Consider the following 16,382-nt stretch of genomic DNA (forward strand, 5'->3'; position numbering starts at 1 on the left):
ATTATTAGAATAATGTGCTACTATTGGGGGAAATCAGAGTATAAATAAGAATGTAGAGGAGAGAGAGAGGAGGCCAGCCCACCGACCCGTCCCCAGGGGGGTCCGGCTGAGCCTCCATCCCTCCACCAGATAATGTGCTGTTATACATGTGAGTAGAATCATGGACTCATTATTGTTGGTTAGTGTAACATGTACAGATTTCTACCTTAGACCAGGTTGTGCCCATGTGTATGGCTTAGTACATTCTCGTTTCATACATAAACATGACTACTATATTTTATGTGCAGAACTGTCTTGATGTGAAGAAGCCACCGTGTTTGGGCTATTTTGATTATATAAACCTCATCAAACCTTCTGTACAATCATGTATTATGCTGAATAATTCCTGCGTGTAACTGATGCCTTATCCACCTTTGGCCCTTTGGCAAATAAATCAGTTGAGTTGAAATATAGTTCCTTTTGTCTGGACTGCACATTTATTTCTCATCTGACTAAGTCAGGGGAGAAGACCATGTTTCTATCACTCTCCTTTTCCTCCTTCCAGTTAGCAACCTCATTGTGCTGCAGATTACCTTAGGTATTGTATAGAATATACGACACAAGTTCTCTCTCTCTACCTTGGATCAATGACAAAAGTATTTTTCAATTCTTTGTATTGAGCCGTACTGTATTGTACCCATTCTGCAATCTGTTAATACAAATGTCAATCAATAAAAAAAAATTATGGAGCAGCAGTACTGTTAGACTACTGCTGGCCATTCATCAACCGAGACATTGCTGATTGTTTTATTTTATATGACTACCAACTGCCGAGCCAGCCGTGTATCAATCTAGGATGTAATGATAACGTTACCACACTGACTGTGTCGATGGCTCTCTCAGTTACAGTGGGTGACAATATTGTCACAAGGAAAGACGAAATTACATACCTAGGTTCCATCCTAGAAGCAAATCTTTCCTGTGACAAAATGGCAGGGGTGTAAAGTACTTGAGTAATTGTACTTCGTTACAATACTTAAGTACTGTTTTGGGGGATTTGTACTTTACTCGAGTATTATTAGGTTTGTATACTTTGTACTTTTACTCCATTACATTTCAGAGAAAAAAAACATACTTTTTTACTCCTTACATTTAAAATGCAGACCTACAAAGTACAAAGTACAAATCTCACAGGTCCAACCATTTTAATTAGTATATTTTAATTGTTTCTCTGGCCGAACTAACGTTAACGTTATTAATCCTGCGACCGCAGGTAAACAGCCAATCAAATCCCCATCAATGGAAAATGAACCCGCCCATACCCATGCTGATTGGTCCTTGTGCAACACTAGAAAGCGGGGATCTTTGATTAAACACCTGCTATCAGAAGAATAGACAGTCAGATCCGCATTATGCTGTGGTTAATATTGTGATATTATTCAGGGTACTCCAGTATTCTGTCTTTAATATTGTGATATTATTCAGGGTACTCCAGTATTCTGTCTTTAATATAGTGATATTATTCAGGGTACTCCAGTATTCTGCCTTTAATATTGTGATATTATTCAGGATAATCCAGTATGCTGTAGTTAATATTGTGATATTATTCAGGATACACCATTCTGTTTTAAATATTATGATATTATTCATGCTGTGATGTGAATGCCGTCCATGTTAGTTTACCTTCAATGGAGAAGTGCATTAAATAATTTTAATGCAAAAAAAGTGTCCTCTGTTCTTTCATTTCAGCATTGTCTATCGCAGAACACATTCCATTGTGGGCAGAGTGTATGCTTGGTTTCATTCCAGCCTTGCCTAAACACCAGCTGATGATTTCACTAATTGGCTCACCTCTTCAACTAACTCACCTGGTGCAATGTATAGTTAAAATGAAAACTTGGCCGATGATGGAATGAGTTTGAGACCCATGGTCTATCCCTTTAAAAAAAATTACTTTTACTTTTTAGTACATTTAAAAGTAGGACTTTTTTACTTTTACTCAAGTGTGTTTTTAGCCAGACACTTTGACTTTTACTTGAGTCAGATTTTGAGACAGTACCCATACTTTCACTCAAGTATAATTTCTGGGTACTTTTTACACCCCTGCAAAATGGCAACCAATGTAATAAAAAAAGTCAACCAACGAACTAGATTCTTGTACCGGATCTCCTCTCTGGTAAACAAGAATACCCTGAAGACTCTGGCAGGAGCACTCATTCAAGGGCACTACGACTATGCGTGCACCTCATGGTACCAAAGCACCTCAAAGGCGCTAAAAACAAGATTACAAACATCACAAAACAAATTGGTCAGACTACTACTTGACCTTACTCCTAGAACCCACCTCACCCCTGCCCACTTTGTCTACCTAGGATGGCTTAGAGTAGACGACAGAGTACAGCAACTTGCAATGGGCCTGGTCTCAAGTTTCAAGTTCCAAGTTTCTTTAATAGTTGTCATACAGAAGTACAGAATACTTTTATACAAAATGCTTCTTACTGTTACGCTCCAGAGACTGTGCAAGACAAGATAAGTATGAAATAAAATAACATAGTATAGCATGTAAATTAGAAGTAAAAAAAATTAGGTCACAGTGTTCAGTATAGACATATGTACAATGTTCGATGCAGAATAGACGTAACTGAGTTACCATATAATATACAATACTATGCAGTGTACTAATATACAATACTATATAGTGCAAGGCAGAAATGGGATGAGGTGCAATTTAGGTACAATTTACAGTAGGTGTACGAGTTGTAGTGCAAATCCTTTATCAATAAATATAAAGTGTGTTTGTGTGATCTAAAGTGTGGAGAGTGGGTGCTGCAGTGTGTTGTTTGTTTAAGTGAGTGTGTGCGTGTGGGTGTGTGTGCTGTGTGCATTTGATGGTTGTTGCATAGTGTTTATTGTTCGTTTAGCAGCCTGATGGCCTGGGGATAGAAGCTTCTTCTGAGTCTTTCTGTGCTCGCCTTAAGACTCCGGTATCGCTTGCCTGACCGCAGCAGTTCAAAGAGGCAGTTGTTCGGGTGGCTGGAGTCCTTGATGATTCTCTTAGCCTTCCCCCTGCACCGCTTGTTGTAAATGTTCTGGAGGGTGGGAAGCCCCCCTCCAATTGTGCGTTCGGCTGAACGTGTCACTCTTTGTAGTCTGCTACGGTCTTGTGCAGTGCTATTCCCAAACCAGGAGGTGATGTTGCCAGTCAGGATGCTCTCTATTGTACATGAGTAGAAGTTCCTAAGGATCTTCTGACTGACTTGGAACTTCCTTAGGCGCCTGAGGAAGTAGAGGCGTTGTCGTGCCTTCTTCACAACACTGTCAATGTGTGTGGTCCATGTCAAGTCCTCGGATATGTGGGCTCCGAGGTACTTGAAACTGTTCACTCTCTCAACCGGTGCCCCGTCGATGCTGAGGGGGCTGTAGTCCTTGACCCCCGACCTCCTGAAGTCCACAATCATATCTTTTGTTTTGCTGACGTCTATCTTGTGGTCTACAAGATACACTAAGATACCCATGTACTGTACATGTCAAAATACTTCCCAATACTTCCCAAAGGTCAGTGAATACCACGACCACAACACCAGATGGAGCTCCACAAATCTTGTTAAACCCAGATTCGGCTCAAACAACGCCCTACCCACAGCTGTAAAGGAATGTGAATCACTACCCACCTTCAAAACCACTCTAAAAGAGCGCCTACGGGAGACTGCAATTCGAATCAAAATGCTTTGTTCTTTATGAGACCCTGAGAATGTGCTTCATCCAGTAAAAAAAGTAAAGGAGGAATAACACTATACAATATACAATACAAACTAAAGTACAACCTAAGTACAATCTAAGTACAGTGAAAGACAATGAGGTACAAATGCAGACTTAATGAGGTACAACACTTTTAAGGCAAGGTGCAAATGCAAATGAGGAATGAATGTAGTGCATATCTTTTAATAATAGATGAATATAATGTAGTGTTAAAGTGTGTAAAGTGAGTGTTAAGGTGAGTGTTTGTTTAAAGTGAGTGTGTGATGTGGATGTGTGTGCAATGAGTGTAGATGGATTGGTTGATGATGTTACATAGCCTGGGCCCAGGAGTTCAAAACTTTTAATCCCTATCTGATTTTGGGTAGTTCAAAACCAAAAAACAGGATTAGGATCACTTTGATATCCGATCAGATCAGGAAATCAAATCCTAGCTTTAATCTGGATCAAATCTTCAAAACAGGTAGTTCAAACCAACAACACAGGATTTGGATCAGTTTGATCCTAAAAAAATTGATTTTTTTTGATCCCACCAGAGGGTGTTACGGTTGGAACGCTTTGATGGCATGATGTGGTGTGGAACCCAGTTTGCAGTATAGAACGGAGAGATACTTAACAGGATAGATAGGAGACGGAAGGCGTTGGTTGCTTCTTTCGATATAACGTGCACTTTATTGACACACGGAAAACAATGATATAAACACAACACTAAGAGAGTCCTCACGACGGTGAACAACAAACAAAAGGTAATGATCCAGCAACGGACAGCTGGATCGACAACACTTATATACAAGGACTAATTAGAGACAAGAGGATGATTAGTGAGATGACACACAGCTGGGTAATGACTACACATGAAACGTAACAGGGGAAATATACAGAAACATGACAACACCAAACAGCACATAGATACAGACACAAGGAGACAAAACTAAATTAGACAATGGGGCACAGTAAAGACAACAGATGAACACACAGCAGGTTGGTGATGACAGACAGGACATTAATAAATAAAAGACAACAAAGATGAATGCACTGAACTAGTCCCCCTAGTGGTTGAGAGACGTAGTTCAGGCGTGGGAATTGTCCATGGACAGATGAGGGTTGTGGGAATTGTCCATGGACAGATGAGGGATGTGGGAATTGTCTATGGACAGATGAGGGTTGTGACGCAGGACCGGGGGAACCCTTACAAGAGGGGTGGATTTCCAGTGGATTACCAGAGCAAAATGTACTATACAATTTATTTAAAAATATGTTTCAATATAAATAAGATGGCAAAGTTTGTTAACTGAAATAATACACAATTTTAGCCTTCATGGCAAATCAATTACATTTTCTATCTTTTGGTCACATTTGTGGTGGCCTATTTTGTTTTCAACCAAATGCTGATGATGACATAAATGTTTATGCTCATAAAAGTATCACAACAAAGATTGTCAATCACAAATGTAATTTAGATTACACAAAGAACAAATATCTTCAACAAAAAAAAGTCCATCATCTGTCATCAGATATCAAAGTGATCCTAATCCTGTTTTTTGGTTTTGAACTACCCAAAATCAGATAGGGATTCAATGTTTTGAACTCCTGGGCCCAGGCCATCAGGATGCTCAATGACTCCATGTAACATCATCAACCAATCCATCTACACTCATTGCACACACATCCACATGCACACACTCACTTTAAACAAACACTCACCTTACCTGTTCCACTCGACGGGGTCGGTACCGACCCCTTTTGACCTTATTAAATTATAGGCATATTTTTATGAAGATGCAAAATAATTTGTGATTTTAAAATCAACCGTTTTCAAGTATTAACATCACTACTATGTCACAAATACATGTAGAATGTAAAACGTTAGGTTGGCAATAGTTTAGCAATAGGTTAAAAGTGTACTTATATCATTTTAAGTTTTCTATTTGCGATCGCCAATTTGACCCGGAACCGGAAATGGAAATGTTGAACCATGGGAATTGAAGCTTTTTTGCAGCCATTTTGTAGAGGAGATCGCTAGCTATCTGCCAGCGTTGGAATTTCTCCGATCTACACTTCCTGGCAAGTTCTATGGGGGTTCAAAGTTCAGTGTTCTGAATGAATTATGTCAATAATTGTTATGATTCGCGATAATAAGCTACAAAAGGTAACGTTTTTGACAAATATTGAAACGCAGTCAGTTTCCCCACACTATTGTTACCATGTAGGAATAATTAGATCTGAAATTAGTTTCAAAATGGTTATACTGTGGGGGAAATAAAATAGTACAGTCGATTACAGTAAATATCAGTATCTGTTATTATGCAAGCCTGGTGATACTATATCCAAATTGAACTCGGCCATTTGAAAGATACTATATGTATATATATATAAATGTGCGAATTGGCTATAATAAGGTAATGTATAAGCATATATTCTATATTCTATAATAATATTTCAAATTGCATTGGTCCGGATGGGAGAATTCAGTACTGTATATACAGAACCTTCAGTTTGATCATCTTCCCTTTATTAATTTCCTTAGATCTTTTGTACACATGATCTCAAGAGGGTACTGAATGAGCTCAGTGGCAGTTTTTTAAGTTTGGTCATTATTATCATGGTTTTATTCACTGTCAAAGATGAAAAGAAAAATCATAATTCATATTTTCCTTTGTTTCATCACAATTTAAGCAAGCCTAGTAATAGACACAATATTTCTGACACTGAGAATACATTCATTGAGGTCCATAGATGTTCCTAGATACCAAGAATATGCAAATAGCCCTTGTAGAAGTGGAGCAATATTCAATTTACCTAGGTATACATTTTATGCAGATTTTCACCTGGGGTGGAACAGGTTCACTCACTTTAGACACTTTGACACTACATTATATTCATCTATTATTAAAAGATATGCACTACATTCATTCCTCATTTGCATTTGCACCTTGCCTTAAAAGTGTTGTACCTCATTAAGTCTGCATTTGTACCTCATTGTCTTTCACTGTACTTATATTGTACTTAGATTGTACTTTAGTTTGTATTGTATATTGTATATTGTATAGTGTTATTCCTCCTTTACTTTTTTTTACTGGATGAAGCACATTCTCAGGGGCTCATAAAGACCAAAGCATTTTGATTCGAATTGCAGTCTCCCGTAGGCGCTCTTTTAGAGTGGTTTTGAAGGTGGGTATTCACATTCCTTTACAGCTGTGGGTAGGGCGTTCCACATTGATGTGGCATAATTGGAAAACGTGTTTAGTCCCTTGTTTGAGCCGAATCTGGGTTTAACATGATTTGTGGAGCTCCCTCTGGTGTTGTGGTCGTGGTATTCACTGACCTTTGGGAAGTATTGGGAAGTATTTTGACATGTACAGTACATGGGTATCTTAGTGTATCTTGTAGACCAGGCCCATTGCAAGTTGCTGTACTCTGTCGTCTACTCTAAGCCATCCTAGGTAGTCAAAGTGGGCAGGGGTGAGGTGGGTTCTAGGAGTAAGGTCAAGTAGTAGTCTGACCAGTTTGTTTTGTGATGTTTGTAATTTGGTGAGGTGAGGTGCAAGCATAGTTGTAGTACCCTTGAATGAGTGCTCCTGCCAGAGTCTTCAGGGTATTCTTGTTTACCAGAGAGGAGATCCGGTGCAAGAATCTAGTTCGTTGGTTGACTTTTTTGATTACATTGGATGCCATTTTGTCACAGGAAAGATTTGCTTCTAGGATGGAACCTAGGTATGTAATTTCATCTTTCCTTGTGACAATATTGTCACCCACTGTAACTGAGAGAGCCATCGACACAGTCAGTGTGGTAACGTTATCATTACATCCTAGATTGATACACGGCTGGCTCGGCAGTTGGTATATAGTCATATAAAATAAAACAATCAGCAATGTCTCGGTTGATGAATGGCCAGCAGTAGTACTGCTGCTCCTTAATTTTTTTTTATTGATTGACATTTGTATTAACAGATTGCAGAATGGGTACAATACAGTACGGCTCAATACAAACAATTGAAAAATACTTTTGTCATTGATCCAAGGTAGAGAGAGAGAGAACTTGCACACAAATTAGGCCCTATACCTAATTCTAATACCTAATAAACTACCTAATATACGAAATGCAGAGATGCGCCTTGTCATTTCAGTACAGATTTTTTACACCCCAAAATGTATAGATATGTATAGCCATGTGGCTCATCAAGATTTATTATTTATTTTAGCCTACTCTATGTCAGAGTCAGCCGCACCACCACTAACGACCATGGTCTGCTCCACAACATCGCTCTCTAGAACATCTCCAGCTCTGTCTTCACCGTTCTGATGAGGACCGTCTTCCTCTCCATCACTTCCACGGCCTGTCCCTCAGAGTAGTAGTCGGTGGTGGTGGTGACGTTACCAGAGCTGTGGCCACATGAAGCACACGCTGGACCTGTGACATCAACTGCAGGGCCATTTCCACTGGCATCGGCACCACCGTCAGTGATGTCCACGTTGTGACTGTTGCTTCCATCGCCGTTTGCTACGTCGCTGTTTGCTCCATCGCTATTTGCTCCATCGCCATTTTCTTCATCGCTGTTTGCTCCATCGCCATTTTCTCCATCATCATTTTCTCCATCACCATTTGCTACATCGCCATTTGCTACATCGCCATTTTCTCCATCATCATTTTCTTCATCACCATTTGCTCCATCGCCCTTTGCTCCATCGCCCTTTGCATTTCTTTCTTCATCTTTTCCATTATTTGCATCGCTGAGGCTGCCACTGCCCAGGCCTCCTCTAGCCACGTCTCCAGCACTTCTTCCTTTAGCCACGCCCGCCTCAGCTCTTCCACCAGACATGCCTACTACGGAGACGCTCATGCCTACACTTGACACACTCAAGCTGCTACTGGCAGTAAGAGATAAGGTCTTCTTCACCACCATGCCGGTGAGCCGGGAGTCCTCGCCCTCAATCAATGTCCTGTAAGTCGTGATCTCTATCTCTAAAGCCATCTTGACTCTCAGAAGTTCCTGATATTCCCGAAGAAGCTTAGCACTTTTCTCTTTGGTGGATTTCAGATCAATCGTCAGAGCATTGATCCTCGCCTGTAGATCTGCTAATTCCTTCTTATGTCTCTCCTGTGTCTCACGGAGTTGAGCTTCTAACGCATCATTTTTAGTTTTGAGATCCTCCAGGTCACGCTGCTTATCTAGGAGTTCCTTTTTGACGCTGTTCATCTCTTCCCTCACACTTCGGACCTTGTCGATGCTTCCCGATGTCTTGTTGTTCAGGTCTTCAAACTTACTGCTGTACCAGGCATCCATTTCCTGTAAATTCTTGGCTGCAATGTCATCGTACTGATTTTGGATTTGCTTGAGAGCGGATGCGAGGTCAGGCATAGCAAAGGAACTCTGGGCTAAGGCTTGGGCCGAATAGATCTGTTTCATCAGATCCTCAATTTCCTGACGCTGGACCTTCTGAAGGAACTCGAGCTCTGCCTGTAGCTGCTCAAGCTGTTTCTCCAGGGCAATGCAAGCGGAGGTGGCCTTGTCCACATCTGGACGAAATAATTCCACGTCCATCTCCGCCTGCTCTCTCTGCTTAACCGCCTCTTCGTATTTTACTTTAATGGCCTCCAGGTGACCTGCCATAGCTCCCTTAACAGCCACAGCTAAGTTTAGCTGGACCCTCGCCTGTTCTGCAATCCTCATCATCTCTTTAAGTTGCTCCTCGTACAGCAGACGCAGACCCGAGGGCTTCTCATACCGGTTCCGGAGGGCTTCGATCTCTAACTCGGACAGCGTGTTCTGATGCTCCAGCGACCGCACTTTCTCGATGTAGGCGGCCAGTCGGTCGTTAAGCGCGACCATCTCCTGCCGCTCACCGCCACGCGTGCTCAGGAACCGTTTGTTCTCGGCAGCCGCCGCGTCCAAGTCGATCGGAGCCTCCATTCCGAATCCGACAGACACGGGTAGTTTGCGGTTAGTTGAGACGGTTCTGCGACCCACTACTCCAGCGTGCATCGCTCCGGCACCATAGCTGGCAGATCGGTGGCGAGCGGTCACACGACGAGTGGGAGATGGACTGGACACCCGTACTTGAAGTAATGAAGAACTGCTGCCCACGACGAAGTGGCGGCGATAAGAGGAGATTCTTTCTGGGCTCCGACTCATGATGGAAAAGGATCAGATCTTCTGTGGGTGGCTGAACTGTCCTTGCTTCCAGTATAGCTTCCTTTTATATACCCACACGGTCCGGCCTATCCCACACACCATATATGCTGAGACTGCTGGAATCTCAAACCACTACATCATGAATGGCCTGACCTGCCACCCAGATATCTACCAGGGTCCTGTGAGAAGCTTTATGGTATTGCCAGTCACCTTGTTGAAGGCGTATCTTTAACACTAGCGGACCTAGTGTCCTTCTTTGGAATGCGGTGTGGTCGAACAACTCAACAGAATGAAGCCTTCCCTACCCGGTCGACTATCTCTAAAAATGGTCCCCAGAGAGATGGGGACCATCATCACCTTCAGCAAACTGAAACCTCACTTAGAATTCAGCCCCTCAAAGCACGCCTGGATGGATCAGCTGCCTTTGAATGAATGTTTTTTTGTTACCCTTCCATTGTGATTTTATGTCCTTTATGTATTTAACAATATAATTAGACATTATAGATGTCTCTGCAATGTGGTCCTTGTCTTCCTTTTTTTCCATATCCACTAGATGGAGATCGGTAGGATTATAGCACTGATATTCAGGATCTAGTAATCTTGAAAAGTCTGAATCTGGATCAGGGTGATCGTATCCTGGATTGCTTTGAAATACCGGGACAAAATCTGGCCGAGTTGTCTGATCTTGGATCACAAAAAATGGGATTTAAAAATCTGATCGGATCAGATAGGGATTAAAGGTTTTGAACTCCTGGGCCCAGGATAGAAGCTCCTTCTGAGTCTCTCTGTACTGGCCATGAGACTCCGGTAGCGCTTGCCTGACCGCAGCAGTGCAAAGAGGCAGTTGTTTGGGTGACTAGAGTCTTTAGTTATTCTCATAGCCTTGGCCCTGCAACGCTTGGTATAGATGTCGTGCAGTGGTGCAGTCGTAATATGGGCCAAGGCCAAACGCCACATGCACGCGCGCGCACGTGCATACATGTATCTCTCCTCTTTCATGAGGCGGAGCTGGGGACGAGACGGCGGTCTTTTGTCACATAACACACGCCCAACACTCCACACACACACGCACACACACACATGCACACACACACACGCACACACACACACACACACACAGTCTAGGTGATAAGTGCCGGCCGGCACTTATCACCTAGACCAGGGGTCAGCAACCTTTACTATCAAAAGAGCCACTTTTCAAACTCTTATGAAGAGGAGAAAAAATACTGGCTGTGTAGACCTATTTTTTTTATAAAACACAGAAGAGGAGACAAAACACTGGTGTCTGTAGACCGACTTTGAAATAAAACCCTGAACTATTCAGGTATATTTGAGTCCTTCCCTTATTTGTGGAACATTTATAAAATAGAAAGTAGTCCACTTTGAAAAAAGAATACCATGTGTAGACCTACTTTGAAATAAAACACAGAAAAGGAGAAAAAACACTGGCATCTGTAGACCTACTTTGAAATAAAACCCTGAACTATGCAGCTCTATTAGAGTCCTTCCCTTATTTGTGGAAAATCTATAAAATAAAAAGTAAATTTTTCATTGTTCGCAAATTTCACACCACATATCAGGCATACAGGTAAGCCTTTTGTTGACTAAATATCTTAGTTGATGAAATATTTTTTCATTTCAGTGTCACAGTATGACATCGATCTCCAAAATAAGAAAAAAAAATAAAATAAAAAGGTAAAAAAAACAAATTATTTTTTATTTTTTTTTGGGCCAGGGAGTCGCAGCTGATTGGCTAAAGAGCCGCATGCGGCCTCGAGGCCGCAGGTTGCCGACCCCTGACTAGACATTGCATAATAATAGGATGCGCGCAATTCTGCCTCAGTGACGAAGCCCAAACGTCGTTTGACCGCGTATGCCCAGCACTGCACCCCTAATGTCGTGGAGAGTGGGAAGTCCACCTCCAATTGTGCGTTCGGCTGAACGGGCCACTCTCTGTAGTCTGCTGCGGTCGTGTGCGGTGCTATTCCCAAACCAGGAGGTGATGTTACCAGTCAGGATGCTCTCTATTGTGCACGAGTAGTGAGTGCGCACTGAAAACAAATTCCACCAGCCTGGCTTGGTGGTCATTAAAGAATCTAATCTAATCTAATCTAGAAGTTCTTAATGATCTTCTGACTAATTATGAACTTCCTTAGGCGCCTAAGGAAGTAGAGGCGCTGCCGTGCCTTCTTGATAACACTGTCAATGTGTGTGGTCCATGTCAAGTCCTCGGATATGTGGACTCCGAGGTACTTAAAACTGTTCACTCTCTCGACCGGTGCCCCGTCGATGCTGAGCGGGCTGTAGTCCCTGGCCCCTGACCTCCTAAAATCCACAATCATCTCTTTCGTTTTGCTGACGTTCAGGGAGAGGCTGTTCTCCCGGCACCACGGCGCCAGGTCCTCCACCTCTCCCAGTCCTGTGTGTAAAGCGAGTAGAGGAGGGGGCTCAGAACACAGCCCCGGCCGTGGGGCACCTGTGTTGAGAGCGATGGATGAGGAGGTGCATTTGCCTGCTCTCACCACTTGGGGTCTTCCTGTCAGGAAGTCCAAGACCCACTGGCAGAGGTTGTAGTTCAAGCCCACAGGTCTCTGAGCTTGACTACGAGCTTGGAGGGGACTATGGTAGGCGAGACACCCCAGGTGTGAATAGGCAAATATACTTTTTTTGTTGATTTTGAGATTTTGTTATATTTTGCTTCCTAAACATGTCTTCTATGAAACTAGTGACAATAAAACGTCAATAACACACATTTGGTTGTTTATTTTACTTCATTTTGCCTTATTGCATCCATAAATTTGCACATATTTAATGGGGAAGTGCCTCATTTGCATATATAAACATAAAATTAAGAAAACTTGCAATATATTTTTTTCTTAGTTTATATGTACATAACAAACTGGGAAAGTTTCATAGTGATATCTATTCAAATATTGTTTTGCCTATTAGGGGGTACTACACTGTACACTGTTACTACACTGTTTGTAGCCTGTGTGTAGTTCTGTTCAGTTCAATAACATCATTATTATTATTATTATTATTATTATTATTCAGTTATCAGGCATGTGTAGGTTGTCTATTATTACTAATGGTTTGATTAGGTATTGTGTTTGTAAATAGCTGTTTCAAAGAAAAATGTATGGAATTTTACCATACAAATCTTTAAAGGCCGTTTTCTCAAAATGAGTTTTTCCTCATACTCTGAGCCAGAAATCTCCACTTCAGTAGCACTCACATACACCAAACCTTCCAGTTCTATTCATATCTATGTTATGAAGGTATTTACAGAAGGGTTTGTTGATATCGCGTTCATACCCTGATTTATATCACATTTTATTCCTAAAAACATGGCGAAATATGGAATTTTACCATACAAATGGACTGTTGACAGTATTTTCTGATTTATGGAGTGATAAAAAGAGATATCCAAAATCCCCTCTGTAATAACCTTTGGCTCTAATATGTCAACAAAATGAAACTATAATTTTGAAAATGGCTTTATCCAATGTTCAGATTTCTGTCCTGGAATTATATGCAAATCCGTGCATATTTAAGTAGATCATGCCTCATTTGCATATTTAAACATACAATTTCAGAAAACGTGTAATACAAAAAAGTCTTGTCTTAATATAAGTAATCAACTGGGGAAGTTTCATTGTGATATCTATTAGTTACATTTCTTACCCTATTCACCTGGGGTGTCAGTCTCACCTTTAAATGCTGAGCTGTAGTCAATAAATAGCCTTCTCACATAGTTCCCCTGGCTCTTGTCCAGGTGTGATGCTGCCGTGTGCAGCACATGGGCTATGGCGTCCTCCGTGGACCTGTTGGGGCGATATGCAAATTGCAGGCGGTCCAAGGTGTTGGGGAGGAAGGAACAGATGTGGCCCTATAGCTTCTCAAAGCACTTCACGGCTATGGAGGTGAGAGCTATACAGGGCGATAGTCAATGAGGCAAGCGGCGTGGATATTTTTTGGGTATACACATGCAGGGACAATAGTGGACTTTTTCAAACAGGTGGGGATGACAGCCTGTTCTAAGGACAGGTTGAATATGTCAGTGAATACCGGGGCCAGTTGGTCGGCACAGACTTTTAGGACGCGACCGGGTATATGCCGTCCGGTCCTGCTGCCTTCCTGGTATTCACTTTCTTAAAGCCAGGTCCTCCTCACCTCATGCTCTGTTAACCTGAACACTGAGTCTCCATCGCCAGTGGCTCCACTCTCCATTGCAGTGGCCTGTATAGGCTGTTGTTGGAATTTACAGCCTCAAACCATCCATTGCCACAGAGATATAAGGGACTATGTGCAGGTATAAGTACAGACAGAGGATATAGGTATATATGCGGTGTGAATAAATATATATATATATATATATGTAGTATATACATCATTATACATGATATCATACAGAGCTAAGGGTTATGTGCAGGTGCACATCAATTATGAGAGTTATATTCAGACAAATATGGGTATATATATGCGGTAATATGAATATATAAATGGATGTGGTATATACAGCAGTATGATACAGTGAATCATAGGTAGGTACATCATAGGCTTTGCAATAATTATATAGATGAATGAATGAATGAATGAATGAATGAATGAATGAATGAATGAATGAATGAATGAATGAATGAATGAATGAATGAATGCATGAATGAATGAATGAATGAATGAATGAATGAATGAATGACAACTTTATTTAACAGATTGCAGAATGGGTACAATACAGTATGGCTCAATACACACAATTGTTAAGGGGATGCAGACCAGAGAAAGACGTTTGTCTTGTTTACATCAGGGTCCCCCATTTTCATTTCATATTGTCATTTAAGACATATAGGGACATATAGGTATTTAGTACTGATACATTTGTGACATAAACGGTATTCAAATATACAGTACTGTTACCCCTAGATCCTGACAGAGTATATACATATGATGGGGAGGGGACTGTACATTAGGAGTTCTGCGTGTGTTTTAATTAAGTGCATAACTACTACTACTACAGACATGTTTTGACCAAAAGAGTTTTTGAGTTGTGTGTGTGTGGTGATGTTCTGACGTCGAACTCGAACCTGTATTGTTTTTGCACCATGCAGCAGGACGTCGGACGGATGTTTGCTGGCAAAATATGCTGCTGGGTATGCAGCAGCATCATGTGCGTAAATTGGATATAGCTCCTGGCGCGCGTATAGTGCGCTGCACACATCACCACCACCACGCATATAGTGCGCGCCAGGAGCTATCCAATTTAGGCACATGCATGCAGATACACCCAGCAAACACCCGTCCGACGCCAACGTGGACCTGCGCTGCGCCTCTCTATAGCGCATCACCACCACGGGAGGGGGGCAACCGCTCGACACACAAGCCGTGATGTGGACACTTTTCCGTTTCGGCGAGTTTATTCCACGCTTTCGGCTTTCCTTTTCTAAGCATTTTCGGGGCTACATGTGAATGAGTAAAAGTTGCGGGACGCCCAGATGTACCCACGGTAGAAAGCTCGCGTGGAGCCCATAATAGGCTCACTTAATACAGCGTTTTTAAAATCACGCGAAATCTTCAGGGTCGCGAGCCGACCTTTTCCCCTCGTTTTCGATGATGGAAGTGATTTAGGAAAAGCTTCGGCACGCCGAGAGGTACCCGTGGATTTAATCTCGCGAGGATCGGGGCAACATTCGCCCCGTGGGAGCAGTCACGCAAGTTATTGAATTTGTATCGTTTTATGGGTGGGGTAAGATTGTGTGGCAAGGGGTAGGGTTTTGGCACGACACCGGCTGTCCTGTGATTCACCAGCGAAGAATCATCAAGAGCAAACAGACAGAGAGAAACACACGGTCCTGAATGATGCGGTGATTTTCAAGAGCTTTTGCATAATATATAACTAACATGTGAATGAAAAATGACACCAAGGAGGAGGCAGAATACGTTGATGCATCATCAGTTCTCTGCGTTTGATGGAGATTTGGGGTTTTTGGAGGTGATGATCTTTCGACACCTCGTCACCACCACCACCACGATCTAAATGGTATAAATGGTACATAACAGCTTTTTTATCCAAAAAAGGCAAAGCTCTTTACAATTGTGTTCCTCCTCACTTTCACACATTCACTCACTCACACACCGACGGACGGGCGCGGAGGAGGAGGCGACCATGCAAGGTGCGGTGCCCACCTGCTCATCGGGAGCAGTTAGTAGTGGTTAATATTATTATAAATAAGTGTCTTGCTGCTGCTCATCAAGGACACTTCGACACGCTGCTGCCCCGGGCCAGGAGGTCGGAGCGAGAATCGAACCGGGGGAACCTCCGGATTACCAGACGACCGCGCTCTATACTTGAGCCACTGTCTCCCCAAATAAGATAATTGCACCGCGACGTCTGAGAGAGACGCGTCTGCCCGGGTGGGAGACCCACAGGAGGAGCAGGACGCGCGCCGCGGAAACTTGGGTACCGGAGAGGAGAGGAGAGGAGAGGAGGGTATCTTTTAATAATAATAATAAAAC

At 42.3% G+C, this 16,382-nt stretch overlaps 1 protein-coding gene across 1 annotated transcript; it reads right to left on the minus strand.

The window, feature by feature from the left end:
* Positions 1-8,003: 8,003 nt before the first annotated feature.
* LOC311227607 (glial fibrillary acidic protein-like) lies at positions 8,004-9,869 on the minus strand (the record flags this gene model as incomplete). The annotated part of the gene is made up of 1 exon (XM_084313329.1): positions 8,004-9,869. One exon carries the CDS (start codon positions 9,867-9,869, stop codon positions 8,004-8,006), a length of 1,866 nt encoding a protein of 621 aa, XP_084169455.1.
* Between the last annotated feature and the right edge of the window lie 6,513 nt (positions 9,870-16,382).

The sequence above is a fragment of the Notolepis coatsorum genome (assembly GCF_963971535.1).
Source record: "Notolepis coatsorum genome assembly, chromosome: 4".
Taxonomy (NCBI): Eukaryota; Metazoa; Chordata; class Actinopteri; order Aulopiformes; family Paralepididae; genus Notolepis; species Notolepis coatsorum.